Source organism: Colletotrichum phormii (assembly GCF_030913505.1).
Source record: "Colletotrichum phormii strain CBS 102054 chromosome Unknown BDP81scaffold_41, whole genome shotgun sequence".
NCBI lineage: Eukaryota > Fungi > Ascomycota > Sordariomycetes > Glomerellales > Glomerellaceae > Colletotrichum > Colletotrichum phormii.
This window is the reverse complement of record NW_026851483.1, coordinates 1-15,507: the sequence shown is the minus strand read 5'-3', so window position 1 is coordinate 15,507 and position 15,507 is coordinate 1. Positions and strand designations below refer to the sequence as shown.

General features: G+C 49.1%; 4 protein-coding genes across 4 annotated transcripts; 2 read left to right on the top strand and 2 right to left on the bottom strand.

Annotated features, from left to right (window-relative positions):
• Positions 1–4,819: 4,819 nt before the first annotated feature.
• BDP81DRAFT_442463 (uncharacterized protein) lies at positions 4,820–6,706 on the top strand. Its single transcript, XM_060591675.1, has 6 exons — positions 4,820–5,189; positions 5,250–5,345; positions 5,405–5,441; positions 5,498–5,565; positions 5,632–6,032; positions 6,111–6,706. Exons 1-6 carry the CDS (start codon positions 5,079–5,081, stop codon positions 6,583–6,585), a joined length of 1,188 nt encoding a protein of 395 aa, XP_060437904.1. The 5' UTR covers positions 4,820–5,078; the 3' UTR covers positions 6,586–6,706.
• A 237-nt stretch (positions 6,707–6,943) lies between these two features.
• BDP81DRAFT_411676 (uncharacterized protein) lies at positions 6,944–8,669 on the bottom strand. Its single transcript, XM_060589168.1, has 2 exons — positions 8,270–8,669; positions 6,944–8,183 (listed from the first exon to the last, which is right to left on the bottom strand). Exons 1-2 carry the CDS (start codon positions 8,414–8,416, stop codon positions 7,305–7,307), a joined length of 1,026 nt encoding a protein of 341 aa, XP_060437903.1. The 5' UTR covers positions 8,417–8,669; the 3' UTR covers positions 6,944–7,304.
• Positions 8,670–9,758: 1,089 nt separating this feature from the next.
• BDP81DRAFT_442459 (peptidase family M28) lies at positions 9,759–11,973 on the bottom strand. The gene is made up of 2 exons (XM_060591674.1): positions 10,899–11,973; positions 9,759–10,833 (listed from the first exon to the last, which is right to left on the bottom strand). Exons 1-2 carry the CDS (start codon positions 11,675–11,677, stop codon positions 10,122–10,124), a joined length of 1,491 nt encoding a protein of 496 aa, XP_060437902.1. The 5' UTR covers positions 11,678–11,973; the 3' UTR covers positions 9,759–10,121.
• Positions 11,974–13,547: 1,574 nt separating this feature from the next.
• BDP81DRAFT_411674 (Chloroperoxidase) lies at positions 13,548–14,628 on the top strand (the record flags this gene model as incomplete). Its single annotated transcript, XM_060589167.1, has 4 exons — positions 13,548–13,734; positions 13,795–13,976; positions 14,085–14,418; positions 14,486–14,628. The coding sequence occupies 4 exons, from the start codon at positions 13,548–13,550 to the stop codon at positions 14,626–14,628; spliced, it is 846 nt and encodes a 281-aa protein (XP_060437901.1).
• Between the last annotated feature and the right edge of the window lie 879 nt (positions 14,629–15,507).

The window sequence follows — 15,507 nt, the reverse complement described above, 5'->3', positions numbered from 1 at the left end:
TCTGTCAGGGTCGCTGGCGAGATGGGGGGCGTGACACCGTGACACGCATCGGGGAGGAAAGGGTGTATGGGAGGAACTCGAGGGAGGGAACCAGTCAGCGTTTTCAATTCGCGTGTCTCTGTCTCGCTCGTGGAGAATGTTTAAAAAGGCTCATGGTTGTAGTTTGGGCGGATTCCAGAGCAAGCCAGTGTCTTGCATCCTGAGACTTTGATGATCCTTTCAGTGGAGAAAATGGGACATTATTCTTCAACGGGTTGTGAATTCAAGATTGCATTCTTCGCACGACAGAGTGGGAATCGATCAGGACCGTTGAACCACCGATACATCGACCACGGACTTGGAGACCTCCTGTCTCTGATGTGGCCACTGCGGCGGGGTGCGGTTGACATGACGATCACCTCGCGGTATCTGGACGGAACCTGCGCCGCTGCGATGCTGCGGATGTAACTGTAGGATGCAGGATGGGGGCATTGTTAGGACATTTTATTCCAGAGGCTGCATGGGAATAATGATACCCTACCTGGTCGTTGCTCGGGCCTCCTTTTTTCTGGATCACGGACTGGGGGCGCGAAAGAAAGTGATGACTTACTCGTGGGCATGCCTCCCGGTTTCCGAGTGACGCTGGTTCTCTGCAACTGTTCTGACTGGTGGTTGCCTTGACCTGCTCGTAACACAAAGCTTCTTTGAAGAAGCTAGACTCTTTTGTCTGGTAGCTTCGTTTGGATGGCACAGTTCGCGTGTAACAGCGTGCTTTTAAACTTAAACTAGATAGCCTTCAGAGGGCTGACGCCGTTTTTGTGATCAGATTTCCCACTTGGCGCGCTCGGCAAATTTGTTTCGTCGTTTTGCTCTCCCAAACTAGCCGCCTCGTTTTTCATGAACATTTGGCACGGGCACGATCTGGTCATCAGAGACACGACGCTTTTGCCGCCGGGCCGGTGATTGACATGGTGTAAGCACCTAGAATTTTGATTGCAATTTGCGACAAACCTGTGTTGACAGCTGTCAGGGAGAGTTTTATCCACTGTAACCTGAGTCAAGCGCTCGGAGAATTACTGCTCCAATTTAAGCCCATTTTACACATAACCTGCACCCAATACTGCAACGATTCATGAAGTGGTTGTCACTGGTCAGATAGGCTCATCATGTCAGGTACGAGACGGCGTGATCCCACTATTTAACACTATTGTTTTGCATTACTACAAGATTATTACAGTATATATAGGCGTGACCCTACCCCTAGGTTTCCGTACTATTTAACCTTAGCCTTTTTTATAAATTAACCTTTCTTTTCTTCTTTTTACCCTCTTCATTTATTAAAAAATTGCTAAAATTACAGTTTCAATACTTTATTAATAAATTAATATTAACTATTATTTAAAAATAAATAAGTTAATCTAATTTTATTTATAAAATATTAAAACTCTTATTATCATAGAGATAATAATAAATTTATTAGAATATTCAAATAAGCTTTAAAATAAACTTTTAATATTATTTAAAGTAGTTATTAATTCTTAAATTATAAAACAAATGAACAATAATATAAGTTATATAATAACAAAGAAAGTAAATATATAATTCTGGCACGATAGCTTTAAGAAGTAAGTGATAAGACTCTTATACAAAAGTATTAAATGGTAAATATTCATATAGAAGCAAGAATATATGAATATAGGGGTAGTTAAGCGTATATAAAAGAGGTTGATAAATGTAAAGAGAGTATATAGTTAGATTACTATATGAGAAGTTGCTTGCTTAACGAAAGGTCTAAGTAGGTAAAAAGATGCCCTTATATAGGCATAAGATCCTCCGACTAGAATATTTCATTGCTTATTAATTATATCATAATTAATAAGCATATACGTAAGTGAATGCGTAATCGTAATACGTAATACCTTTCAAGTAAATTCCAGTGCATTCTATTACCTTCCAGTGCCTTCTTTCGCTCACGTAAGCTTACATAACCAATCTTGCTTACGTAATTAATATCTATATTAATCTATAACTCTTATAGATTAATATGATATATAATATGCTTACGTAATATGAATAATAAGGCAAATACTAAGGTAAAAGATTTATCTTTCCAACAATAATAAAGTAATTATAATAATTATCTTAAGTAGGCGCTTACCAGTATCTACTTGATAATTATTAATGAATATAGCAAATAAGTAAGTAAAAGATACATTTAGTGTTAGGACTCATATATAAAATAGATTTAAGCTGGGCTTTGAATAGACTTCTTATAGCTTTCTTAATAATTAACTTTGTATTAGATCTTATAATCGCTTCGAATTCTTTTCTTTAAAAACCTCATTAATAAGACTATAATTAATTATTCAAGCCTTCTTTACCTTAAGACTTATAAATATAGCTTTCTTAAAGCTATTTACGCCTACGATACTATTTAGTAGTTCCTGTAACGGTGTGGGCCCCACAAGGGCAAATGCGGCAGCAGACACAACAAACCATTGCGCTAAATGCGCACCCGGGCTTATTCAGCCAAAAGGTACGTAATGAACAGATCCCTCTCTGTTCATTCTGCTGCACTTAAGTACGTGTGCACGGCTCGTAAGGCTTACGGCGTAGCCTAAGCCCACACAGGGCTCCAGCCCGTGACAGTTCCGTAGCCTTAACTTCTGCAAACATACCTCACTACGACTAGCTGGCCGTAATATAAGCAAGTATTATTTTATTTTATTAAAACTGTATTCTCGTATCTATGACTTATATAAAATCTTTTCTTTAATAATAAGGTACTTGGAGACGCCGTGATCCGGATAATGCATGTTTTTGAGGGACTTCAGAGAGGAGTCTAATATAAGATGTCCGAGCACACCGGGGATCTCAATATTAGTCTGATTTACGGCGGGGACCAACACGCCAAGTCTTGAGATTGCAGCGGCAATGAGGATACAGGAAGCTCGTACTCCATTAAATGTCTCCGTTTCAACAAGAGTGGCCGTTAGAATTGCTGGTTCATCGAACAATGCTGGCTATCGGCAATAGTTCGCTCTCAGCAGGCAGACGTTGAAAACTTACCTAGATATAGTAATTGCACGTCATAAGTCGGCCGGCGATTAATACTATATCTCAAGATGGTGGGGATTGAGAACTCGACCACTAAGGTCGAGCCTCGCAACTTGGAGGCTCACGAAAGTCTCAACGTCCAGGAAACTCGAACCTTCACTTCCGCATCAGCCGGCAAATCTTCCCCTCGTTCACATCGTCTCGTTGCAACGCGAAAACTACATCACAGTCCACGTGGGTGATTTGGACCGAGGTCTGTGTGCTGATATCACCTCACTAGAAACTGCCAATCACCCGAGGACGTCACTTGTCATGATCTGAATCGTTACACAAAGACATGGTGCGGCGATGCGGCTTCCTTTTTCAAACCGGGAACCGTGGGATGCATCCGCGATAGCCAGCTGAGATCTTGCTTTCGGTCTTAGAACGGCGGAATTATAGGCCATTTGAAGCCAATGATGGTTGCTTATGAGGCTTGGGAGGCAGAATATCTCTGCCGCTATTGAAGGCATTTAGACCGAGAATTATAACCGTTTCGGGGACGTGACTCGCTGCGATTGAGCAGACAAGATAGTAGCCGATGCGAGCGCAACCTCGTGGTGACTGGCGAGAGTGATGTGAGGATTGGGATGCATTGAACAATGCGACTTGACGTTTCTTGGCTTGACAGGCCACCACTATTGCCTCATTGGCGAGTTGGGACGACTCGATGGCATCTTGGCTCCGTCACATAGGAAGGGGGGCTTTTGTCACAATCGTCGCACGAAGCGCTTCTTAGTTATTAATTCTTTCTGTTAATCGCCAGTCAGTGTTTAAGAAAAGAAAAAGCTTACGGCGCAAAAACTCGCTGAAACACACGGTTCGCCCCCAATGATGTGCGCTACACTGACTCGAGCTCTCGTCGCAGAGCAAGGAACCGGGATGTTGGCGCCTCTCACTTCAGCAACGCCAACGCGAAATCTCGAGATCGTGGGGTTGCAATCTCCTCTTTTTCCTTTCCTCCCACTCTCCTTTCCAGGCTTCAGCGTTGTAGTTGTGCGTGTCAGCGATCACAGGCTTTGATCCAGTACTTGTTCTTTTCCCCGGCGGCAAATCCGTGGCGCATCGGGGAGAAAGACGTGCCTCGTGGGATGTCTTGCCATGTTTCGCTGTTTCGAGGTTAGGCGCCTCACAGGCGCGCTCTGCATGTCTTAGTTGCATGTGAGACCAGGTTTGGACCTGGATGCAATGCTTGCAAAAGGTTGATCGTACTACAGAAGAGGAACTAGCCTGCAACTTTGGCGCAAAAGAAAAGGTGTGGAATGGTGACAACGTGGCTGTCCAAGCTCTTGCCTGCCGGGGCCAACTGTTTCTCTGGCCCTTTAAGACTCATTCGGACGACGACCGGGGACATGGGAGGACGACTCGAGGAGGCGGTTTGCGAACGTCGCTCTTGGTGGGAACTAGTTCAACTAGGGGGGAGGGTTGGGGTTGTATTCGCACGGACGCCTTCAAGCAGGACCAGACAGAGAGATCAGCACGGCATCGTGGGCCGCCGGGGCTTGAGAGCCCATGATGCTTGTCCAGCTTTCTTCGCCCACCAACAACAGTTGTGTAAGTCTTTATTGTAGCAATCTTCCTGGCGTAGTGGGAAAAGGGGGCATGGTTTCGACTGTGGAAAGGAACATGAGAGACAGGACCCTTTTCCAAGTCTACGCCTTGCCTTCCCCGGTCTTATCTGTGCATTTGGCATATGTCAAAGTGGGCACGACGAAGAAACGATGACCCAGGCCCATTTTCTCATTCCTGTGAGCAGAATATATTACCACGTCCGTGGAACGGGTCAAATCGTTCTAGAGTCGATCTCTCTTTTTGGAACCCGGCGTTTATCTTTTCTTTTCCCCCTTCTTCCCACAATCTCGAGATATGAATGGAGCTTGCTTCGATTCTGACATCTCATTCGCTTCCATTTTGACGTCTTGCCTTGTCTAGGTGGTGTTCCAGCCCCTTTTTCGTCAATCTCAACCTAAGCTAATGTCTGGTTTGCGTCCGTGGTGATCGCCATGGACGGAGCAACTATTCATGCGCTGTATGGGACGGCCGACAACTCGGGCGAGCCGCAGCCCTTGATGAACAAGCCCTCTACTATTCTGGGCGTTGTCATCGCCTTTGCGGTAAGGTCCTAGCTATATGGAAGCATTTCCAAAGAAACCGCTACTGACGATATTTCCTAGATTATCTCATGGATGTGTGTCGCCTTCCGGATGTACGTACGGGCCAAATTGGTCCAGTCATTAGGGTGGGATGATTGCTTCGTGATAATGTCGTTGGTGCGTAACCTCGTTTGACCCCTTTTAATGACGAATAATGTCACACGATTTCAACATAGTTGACCACAACGACTGGATCCGTGGGAATCTGCGTTGGTAAGACCACTCAATCTCCCCTTTCTTCATTGTGAAACTAATGTTTCGGTGCATAGCTACCAAGTATGGAATGGGAAGACATATCTATACCCTCTCTGCGATAGAGATCCAAAACTACCTCCGAGTACGAAATAAACCAGCCGATAGTCGCCAACGACCTCGATGTGCTAACAAAGACCGCCCCTCTTAGACCTTCTATGTCGCAAACGCATCCTACCAAATGTCAACCGCCTTTATCAAAATCTCTCTCCTATTTCAGTACCTCCGCATATTCGACCGACCATCCTTCATACGATCACTCTGCATCTACCTGATTGTCTTCATCGGCCTATGGGCCACCGCCTACTCGTTCTTGGGATGGGTCCCCTGCGTGCCGGTTGCGGCGTACTGGAACTGGCTCATCCCGGCCAAGCGCTGGGCTTACGGCTCGCTCAACTCCGACATTTTCTCGGGAACGTACGAGAGCCATTCTTCAGTCAACTTCGTACTGGATGTTCTCGTCCTCGCTATCCCGGTTCCCCTCTACTTCAGACCTCAGCAGTCGCTTAGGTCGAAGTTGAGACTGCTTGCGCTGCTGGTCATTGGCATTGCGTACGTCTTGACCCCGATTGGTCCACCTATGGAGACACCTTACTCTGAAGATCTCAAGAACGCTAACACAGGTTGCAGAGTCAACGGCGTCTCTGTCGTCCGAGTATACTCCCTTATCCAGCATCGATCTGCCACGCGCCCGACCCTGGACCCGATGTGGTACGGCCCCCTCAGCATCGTTCTATCCGCCGTCGAAGTCGACCTGGCCATGATAGCCAGTAGCGTCCCGATATTCTGGCCCGAATTGCGGCAGCGATTCCCCGGTATCTTTGTCACCAAGGAGGTCGAGGTCACGAGGGAGGTCCGGAGACTGGAGAGCGTGGAACTCGAGGACGACATGGAGATGGAGCCGGATCGGCGGTCGCGGGTCGGCAGCGAAGCGAGTCTTCGGCAAGAGAACGTGAATCAGGGCGGAGGGGCGGGCGGGCGATACATGGACGAATTCATCGCGAACCAGGTTGATCCACTGAGGAAGGCCAAGAGTACGGTGACCGAGGTTAAGGCCGGTGAGGAGGTTCAGGGGAGCTGGTGGCAGAAGGGTCGGTTTGGGTGATGAACGTGAGGGGACTGCAGGCTTTGCTCATGGCAGATTGGTTACACACCAGCTTGTTCGGAATGAAAACAGTAACATCCACAGGGACTTCTCTGGTCCAGAGCAGATCCACCGCTGGCGGTATGATGTGGCTTCCATTCTACTAAGCATGGTCCATTCTCCTTCGGTGACTTTGCGGCCGCGTCCCTTGGCCAAGAGTGGCTCCGTGACTTTGTGTGAGAGAAATCCCGTTGGCCTTTCTTGGCGTCTTTTGGCGCTCGTGGTCTCTGATAGGGGGCGCATGATTCTAGAGACAGAAGGATCTATGGGAGGATCCCTCTATTATGTCATACACGGTCAGACCTTTCATTATCGTTGATTTCGACAGTATTCCAAGTACTCAGGCATAGCAGATGGGGGAGTCCGGCCGTGTTACACCACAAGTCCAGGTGATCTATTTCAGGACCTTCTCAACGGTGTGCAGCGTCCGGGGCTGTGGCTTACAAGTCATGAGGTCACCCAGACGAATGAGCGTGAGCAGACAGTTGTATCGTTCAAAGATAAACAGTGTATTACGCAAGGAGTCGAACAGAGAAATTATTGTTATGAAATTAAGTAAAGTATGTAAAGTCTGCTACCAGTCTAAGTCTAAGCAGCTAGTGAAAGTTGATGCTGGAGCCTGAGCTCGTTGTATCTAATTTGGGCATATCGCGCGTTGCGGTATGCCATTTCCCCCAAATTCAAATTCCACGATTGTAGCCAGAACGACCGTCGGTATTGATGTCAGAGGCCTCCTCACCGCGCTTGTTGTAACCTGAGCGCCCATCGGTACCAACAGCAGAGGTGTCCTCGCGCTTGTTATATCCAGAACGCCCATCAGTGGATGCGTCGGCGACTTCCTCGCGACGGGTGATTCCGGAAGCTCCGTCTTCCACTCCGTTATAACCAGAGCGGCCGTCCTCTTCCTCTCGCTTGTTGTAGCCCGACCGTCCATCGGTTGTAATAGCAGAGACTTCCTCACGCTTATTATATCCAGAACGCCCATCAGTAGTAGAAGTCAGCTCCTCTCCACGTCTGTTGTATCCGGTCCGTCCGTCGGTAGTGGCATCAGTAGTCTGTTCGCGACGGTTGTACCCAGATCGTCCGTCCGTAGTTATAGCCGTGTTTTGTTCGCGGCGGTTGTATCCAGAACGACCATCCGTGGTAACATCTGACGTCCCCTTGCCGTTGCGTCGGTTATACCCAGAGCGACCATCGGTCGTGATAGCCGTCTCTTCTTCGCGCTTGTTGTATCCGGATCTACCGTCTGTGGTCACGACTGAGTCTTCGCTGCGGCGATTATATCCGGAACGTCCATCGGTACTAACAGTCGCCTCTTCGTTACGACGGTTGTAGCCAGAGCGACCGTCCATAGTAATAACAGTGTCATCACGACGGTTGTAACCGGAGCGTCCATCTGTGGTAATAGCGGTGCTCTCATCCCGGCGGTTGTACCCAGAGCGCCCATCTGTAGAGATAACCGTGTCTTCCTGCAGGAGATTGACGTCTCGGATCCGAGGTGTAGCGGTATTTGTTGCTCCGTGAGCTCGACGTTCACAGCTGTTGACTTTTTCTGTGATCTGGTGTAAAGTCAGCGTTATGAAGTCGCTAAGCTGGAGAGATGATGCAAGCTCAGAGGTCTTTGGAAGGGCTACATGGAACTTACTGCTGACAAAATGGTTTCGCCCTTAAGGAAAGACAAGACTAAGGTGGTGGCATAGAGAGCAACTATGAGGATACGTCCAGCTGGGCGCCGGACAGGACGAGCATTGGGAATAGGCCCATGGATCGGCAGGATGGTGTCTTGTTTCATTTTGAATAAAGATTTCAGCAAATTATGCTTGGTGAGGGTAGCAAAGCTCGCTGCGCAGGATACAGTATGAATGAGGTAGACAAGGCGCGATATAGAGCTTTGAGCTGGTTCTCAAGTAATAATAGAGACTTAGGCAAGATGAATGACCAAGATATCAAGTAAGGAGTCGTTTGAAGCTTATGAAGTTAGAGTACAATGGAACAAAGAAACGAGAAACACTAGTATAAATAGACGACTAAACAGTTTTCTCTTGGAAGGCAAACCAGAACGAAGACACTCAAAAGTTGAGGCGTAGGAGGCACAGACACCAAGTACGAAGATACACGGCCACCGGCCCTCTCAGCCCGGATAGCAATACGACACAGCCGCTGCAGCCCTATGCAAGTTGCCATGATCTCTCAAGTTGAGACATGCAGTGCGACTGGTCTTGATCCGGTTCCTCGTGAGAAACTGAAGGGTTGCCTAAACTAAAGTGGAAACAAGATTCAGACTCGGCCCCCACGAAGCCGCCCGGTGTGATCGCGGAAGCGGTTGTGTTCGCCGTACCCTGTTCAAGTCTGTGGTGACCGGTGCCCGACTAGGTGCCAAGCCCGAGCCTCATAGGTCGCCCTACAGCCTGTTGCAGTGCTGCCAATGCTGAAGGATTTGGCCTCGCCATCATCGGCCGGAGATGCCCGGCGAAGAAGACGGAGTGCGAGCCTGCCTGGTGTTCCGATTCCTTGTCAGCGGAAAGGACCTTAACCTTCTTTGGGGGTCCTGGAAAACCAGGGTTCGCGCCCGTTCCAGGGGTCAACCAACGGTGTTCCTAGGGTTTCTTGGGGAGAAACGGCCCCCAACAGGAAACAAGGGGGGCGGCTGACTTGCGGCCGTGGGAAGGGCCGTAGCGACGCTGAAGGATGTTGCCAATTCGAGGGCGTGATTGGTGTAGGAATGTGATGAGTCTACTTATCCGGTGCGGTCTTATTCTCAATTGCTCCTTGCCTAGACCTCGGGCAAGTCTGTGCCACACTGCTTCGCCTCCGTTAGTAAGATCACGATGATACAGTCACGTCTTGGGCTGATTGAACAAGGCTATCTCGTTTAGGAGACAGTAAGTTGTTGCCTGACAAGATGGGGCACACTGAGTAGAGGAGAACCCTGAGTGGGCTGCTGGACAGCTGCATGACAAGTTCCAACAGCTCGAAAGTGGTGCCCACATGACTTTGTGCGATAGCCGAGATATGCATGAGGTTAGACTGTCCATGTCTTGTCGCGGACGTTGAAGGCACCCTCCGACATGTTGATCAAGGCTCCAACATCTTGGCCTGCCACAATTGTCTGTGTCTGCCATATTTTGACTCATTCTATGTCAATTGGTGATAGAGAGTTGGTTGTGCAAAAGTACCACAAAAGTACCGTTTGTTACTTACTCTACGAAAAGACTAGGAAGTCTGAGTGTTCCCATTGGTCGGAGGGAGTGCCTAATCGACGATTACGGCTTCCAAAGTGTCGTTCGATGCTGACAGGCGAAGGATTCGGTTAACTAGGATCCTGTCAAGCCTGTAACAGTATCACACTGCATTCAGTCACGCAACGAGAGGGGAAATATCATGAAGTCTGTCATCCATTCATTTCTCGTCTATTTTTACTCCGAGGATGACCTAAACACCCACGGCTTGAGTGATACCCCTAATGGGAGTCAGTAGGTCGGATGCGTGCATCTTTCTTAGAAGTGCGAGCCGCCACCGCAAGGTCCATCGTGGGAGTGACCGGTCAATTCAGCAGCACGCTTGAGGTGCTGGGCCGTGTCTGCAGCCCACCTGCGCTTCTTCAACTCAACAGCAGGAAGAGTTTCCCAGCTCATGGCGTACTTGGCGACACTGTGAGCAATAGCCTTGGTGTTGACAAGGTAAGCATCGTTGTCCAGGTTGGTAATGTCGTCGCCGATCAAATGGTAGTTGACATCGTAGGCAACACCAACCTCGCCACCAAACAGCGCGGCCTCGGCATCCGTCTTGAGGCCCTCGGCACCAGTGAACAATCCACCAGACGGGATACCGTTCTCGATGAACCCTGCGTAGTCGGAGCGGCCGTTGAATTCGGTAGGAACGTGGCCCAGACCCTTGGACTCGAAGAACTGCTCAAAGTCTTTCTCAATAACGTCGGAGCCGGCGGGACCAGTGAAGTTGAAGGCACTGCCGTCACCGTCGTAGATGGCGAGCTTGGGATTGGGGCTGGCGATCATGTCGAAGTTGAGGTATGCGCGGATCTTTGAGATTTCCTCTTCGGAGCTGTTGAGAGACTTGACGTAGAAGTAGGAGCCGAGCTTGCCGTACTCCTCCGCACCCCAGAATCCAAGTCGAACGGCGTTCTTGGTGGTGAACTCGGTGAGGGCCTTGGCGACGGTGAGAACACCAACGGTACCGGATCCGTCGTCGCTGGAAGAGAAGGTTGGTTAGTTTCTTTCTGTGATCGGATTTGAGGGTAATTAATGTTGACTTACTTGATTCCAGGTCCAGCGAAAACTGAATCGGAGTGGCCTCCAATCATCAGGACATTGTCATGGTCTCCGCCCCTTGTCTCAGCAATGACGTTGTAGTTGACACGGTTCTCAATGATGGAAATGACATTGAGATCGAGAGTGAGCTCCTGGCCAGCTGCGAGGGACGCAACGAGAGCCTGTCCCTCCTCACGGGTAATGCCCACGGTCGGGGCATAACCATCTGATGCCGCGCCTAGGGTACCGGAAAGCGCGCCGACATCGTTGTTGTAGATGATAGCTCCAACAGCGCCGGCAGACTTGGCGAGGGTGGCCTTCACTGCGAAATTGCAGGTGCCTCTCGACACGAGCGCAACAGCACCAGAGACTTCGGCGGGGTAGTCGGACGCCTCACACCCAAGGTTGGCGACGTTAACCAAGATAGCGCCGGTCAGGGATCCGCCGGGTGTGTATGTCAGAGGGCGGGCGTCAATGGCATCACCTGCGACGGTGAGAGTCGCCTTGGCGCCGGCGAATGCCTCGGTGAAGGGCTGCTTGTAGACGTCGTAGTAGTCGAGTTTCTCAAGCTCCTCGACTAGCCAGTCTACAGTCGCATTGTGACCGCCGCCACCGAAGGCGCGGTTTCCCTCGTGGGCGTCCGCAATGTCCTGGAGCTTCTGAGAGCCGGCCAGGAGGTCTTCGATGTTGATGAGCTCCTGGAGCTTCTCGGACTCGACGTAGGGCTTGCACTTGACAGCGCTGGTCAGCGCCGGCAGGGCCAATGCGAGAGCGGCCGTCCTCATCTTGTGGGCTGTTGCTACACGACTGGCTGGGCCTTGGACAAGATTGTAGGTGGCAGAAGACCGTCGTGTGTTGACTGAAGACAAGAACCTAGTCGGTGAGCTAGCGAGCGAGGAGGTGCTCCAAATAAACTGGCCGGAAAGCAGCGGCTCGATGGTTTTTTAGACTTCCCTGAACCACGGAATTGGAAGCGACGCATGCATCTCTCCGCTCGCGTGATCACCGCCAAGGCGATAGATAAGGAAGCTGGTGATGTTGCTGGCAACTCACCGACCGGAGCCACTGTCAATTAACCTCGACGCGTACTAGACTCCCCAGAAACGCGGGGACGAGGGACTTAATGAGGAAGCCCAGAGCCAATATTTTCTTCTGCTCCATTGCGACTGTATCGCGACCTGCCCGATACAGGAACGGCCTGACGCGCCAATGCGATTGCGCAGCTCGGTTACGCCGTGGAACTTCTTGGCATTGCAACCCAATAAGGTTGAGCCGCCGGTGCGCCAATGACAATAACACAAAGTTCCAGCCACAATTTTCCATGATTCATTCCTCGTTCAGTAAGTCATCGAAGGTCGTGAAAGCTCGCTTTCGCTCGTCGTGAGAGATTTGACTCCTGGTTGGCATATGTGACCTCGTGGCTGAGTCTTCAGAAAGAAGTCAGTATGGATACACAAGTCCCCTTTTAGGCCACGACTCCAGTCACGGAGTGCATGGATGTTTCTTTAATTAGCCAATCTTGTAGAAACGGCTGCATGGATAAAGGCGGTTTGGTTTCTCAAGGCACAAAAAGTGAACAATTGGGAAATGGTAGGCAGCGGCCATAGGTCCGTGTCTCCAAAGTCTTGGGGCCATCTGCCATCTGATGTTAGGGAAAGTGTCAATGCAACACGCCATCAGCATCACGTGAGTTAGCGTGAATGTCTGACTTACATCAACCGTCAACCATCACGATTTCGATGTGTTTTTTTGCCTTTTTCAAATTGCTAATTACCCCGTCTGAGTCCATGTAGACCATCACGTTTGACAACACCATATGAGGGGCGCTATCTCGTAGCTCTCGAACACAGCACTGAGGGCTTATGGAGAAATACACATTGAGTTTGATGTGGCAGGTGAGCTACTGTATCCTTGAACTTGAGTGGAAAAAAATTCCCGATGCGATTGATCTTTAGGCCTACGAAAATAAGGTTGAGCTTCTCCAGGTGGCATCATTCAGATTGAGTTGGAGATCAATGCGCCAAGCCTACCGTCCTCCGACCTTGGCGGCTGCTTTGTCATGACTTGAGGACTGCGCGGCATTGTTGACTCAAGGGTAACATGAAATTCGATCAAGGAATATTCAACCGGGAAAGGAGAACAAAGGGCCCGTTGGAATAATTACAAAAACCTGCGAACCCAACGATGGGCTTGCAAGCTTTCATCTGCAAGAAGCTACGACCTTGGGAACTTGAGGAGCCGCTAAGCTAGTCGCGAACTGCGGCTCGTGGAGGATCCGGGAAAGTAGTTCATGTAAGAGACCATAGAAACCAGGGGTTCAAGCCACAAAATGGACTAACGTTGAAGATCGGCATTTGAACAAGGGCACCGGAAGAGAGCCGTTGCAACGGACTCTCGACTAAGATTGGGTTTTCATCATTGCCAGAATGAACGGAAAGAGCGGTAGGTCTTCGCTATCCAGCTGCTGCTGGTATATTAAACATCCTGAACCGTCGAGAACTTGCAAAGAAGAAATTTTTCAATGGTCTGAAGTTGTTGCTCCAACCGTTGATCCATCGAGACTTTACGCACACCTGTATTAAACATTTGCTTCACACGGGTAGTCTCGTTGTGTCCTCGACTAATCTCTGGGTAACTAAGAAGAAGTTGCCAAAGATGCAGATTTCTTTGAAGGTACTGGGCTCACTGCCCGTTGCATTCGCACTTCCTACTTTCCCGGGCGCCGGCAGTGGGTGCCCGTTCCAGTCGATGTTACCGCCGTCAACGTCAACGCCGGGATTTGATGCAGCATGCCGGCTCAAGCCAAATCATTTTACCTGGACACCACCGGATCCTGGAGACGGTGAGTTAAGCTTGAATCAGTCTGCCATAAGTCTCCCTTACTGACATTGAAGTTACCCAGTGCGCGCACCCTGTCCGACGTTGAATACTCTCGCCAACCACGGCTTTCTGCCTCACGATGGTCGAAATATTACTCTCGATATTGTCATAAAAGGTCTCAAAGATGCGATGAATATTGAAGAAGCACTAGCAACGGCTGCCTTCACACCAGCATTGCAACTGAACTCAATATCCAACGCAAATGTGAGATGCCATACCTTTGCTGAAGATGTTCTATCAAAGCCTCGGCGACGATCATTGGTCGTTGCCATGAACTTGGTGAACCTTGTACTGATATCTTGTGTAATCCAGTATATCGACCTGGACATGCTGAATAAGCACAACGTCATCGAACACGATGGCAGCTTATCACGCCGAGACATGTACTTTGACCCTTCCAACCGTTTCGATAAGGGGACCTTCGACGCTTTCGTTGCCTACTTCGGCGATGGAACGACGATCAGCACTACCATCATGGCCAACGCCAGAGCAAGACACGCTCTGGCCATGAGTCAGATGAACCCGACATTCACTCTTCCTGAGTCATCCGCACCCTTATTCCTGGGCGAGTCAGCCCTGATGTTGGCTGTCTGGGGCTCTCCGAATAAGCCAGTGGCCAATAGGTCGTTCCTCGAATACTTTTTTAGTAAGACTTAGTTATCCTTTCAAAAGTCAGAACCTACATTCATCGCCCAGGCGCTAAAACCGAATAGGAAACGAGAGACTACCAGTAGTACTCGGTTGGGTTCCAAACGATACCCCCATCACTTCAGCCATCATCTCACAGATCGCCAACGATATCGCCACGCAGACACCTTCTGATGTCCCTCTAACTTATACGGCACAGCATTCTTAAGCAATATGTGGAAATATGCGATGATTTTATGTGTCACAAAATCGGATGGCCATCGTGCCTGGGAATAGATGTACAATATCTGTGTGTCAGAGATGCTTGCACGGATAAATGAGTTCTGCGCGCCGAGGAAAAAGGGGGACTAAATCAAGGATACCAAAGCGTTAGAGCCTTTGACAGTATAAATACACAAAAGTTTCACGTAGGCCTCGAGCTTCTGAAAATCACAAAGTACACCTATGTCTGCAATTATTTATATCTCACATGCTCCAAGTGCCTTCATACTGCATATATCTGATCTCTTTAATCACCATTGTTACCTGTCGTAGCGTACGTCTGTCTACCTTACATTATGCAAGACGCCGGCCGTCTGCGTAGTACCTTTCTGTACAATTGGCTCCTTGGGCAACTCTCAAGCATGGCCTCTGTCACATATTCAGTTCTTGAATCGCGTTAAATGTTATACTTTACTAAGTAAAATCCACAGAGACCGAGAATGTCAGGCAATGCAATGGAGCCTCCAAACAAAAGAGACCGGGAATTGCGCTCGTCTGCTAGCTGCAACGTTACGTGTGATAGGAAATGATAATAGTACGGAGGTCAGCTGCATTCAGTAACCCTGAGACTGAGGGCATTTGAGACTGTGTCTATGACGTTCGCGCATGCTGTGGAACCTTTGACAACTGAAGTGAAGAGATGGATGTAGCAGTAAGTTTACATGTGATCTATCAAATGGCGGCTCGACTTGGAACAACCTTTTACATAGAAATTTTCCGGTCATTTCCCGATCATTGCTTGATTCTGGCCGTTCAATGTCAATGAATTACTTCCTCCGAGCTGAACTTGAACGCGATGTAGTTGGCAACATTAGCCCGAGGCAAC

Excerpts from the sequence above, each read along its gene's own strand:
- BDP81DRAFT_442459 (XM_060591674.1), bottom strand. The coding sequence starts at position 11,677 with ATGAGGACGGCCGCTCTCGCATTGGCCCTGCCGGCGCTGACCAGCGCT. Across the intron at positions 10,834-10,898 it reads TTCGCTGGACCTGGAATCAA|CGACGACGGATCCGGTACCG; the intron begins GTAAGTCAACAT and ends CTTCTCTTCCAG.
- BDP81DRAFT_411676 (XM_060589168.1), bottom strand. The coding sequence starts at position 8,416 with ATGAAACAAGACACCATCCTGCCGATCCATGGGCCTATTCCCAATGCT. Across the intron at positions 8,184-8,269 it reads GCGAAACCATTTTGTCAGCA|ATCACAGAAAAAGTCAACAG; the intron begins GTAAGTTCCATG and ends ACTTTACACCAG.
- BDP81DRAFT_442463 (XM_060591675.1), top strand. The coding sequence starts at position 5,079 with ATGGACGGAGCAACTATTCATGCGCTGTATGGGACGGCCGACAACTCG. Across the intron at positions 5,442-5,497 it reads ATCCGTGGGAATCTGCGTTG|CTACCAAGTATGGAATGGGA; the intron begins GTAAGACCACTC and ends TTCGGTGCATAG. Across the intron at positions 5,566-5,631 it reads AGATCCAAAACTACCTCCGA|ACCTTCTATGTCGCAAACGC; the intron begins GTACGAAATAAA and ends CGCCCCTCTTAG.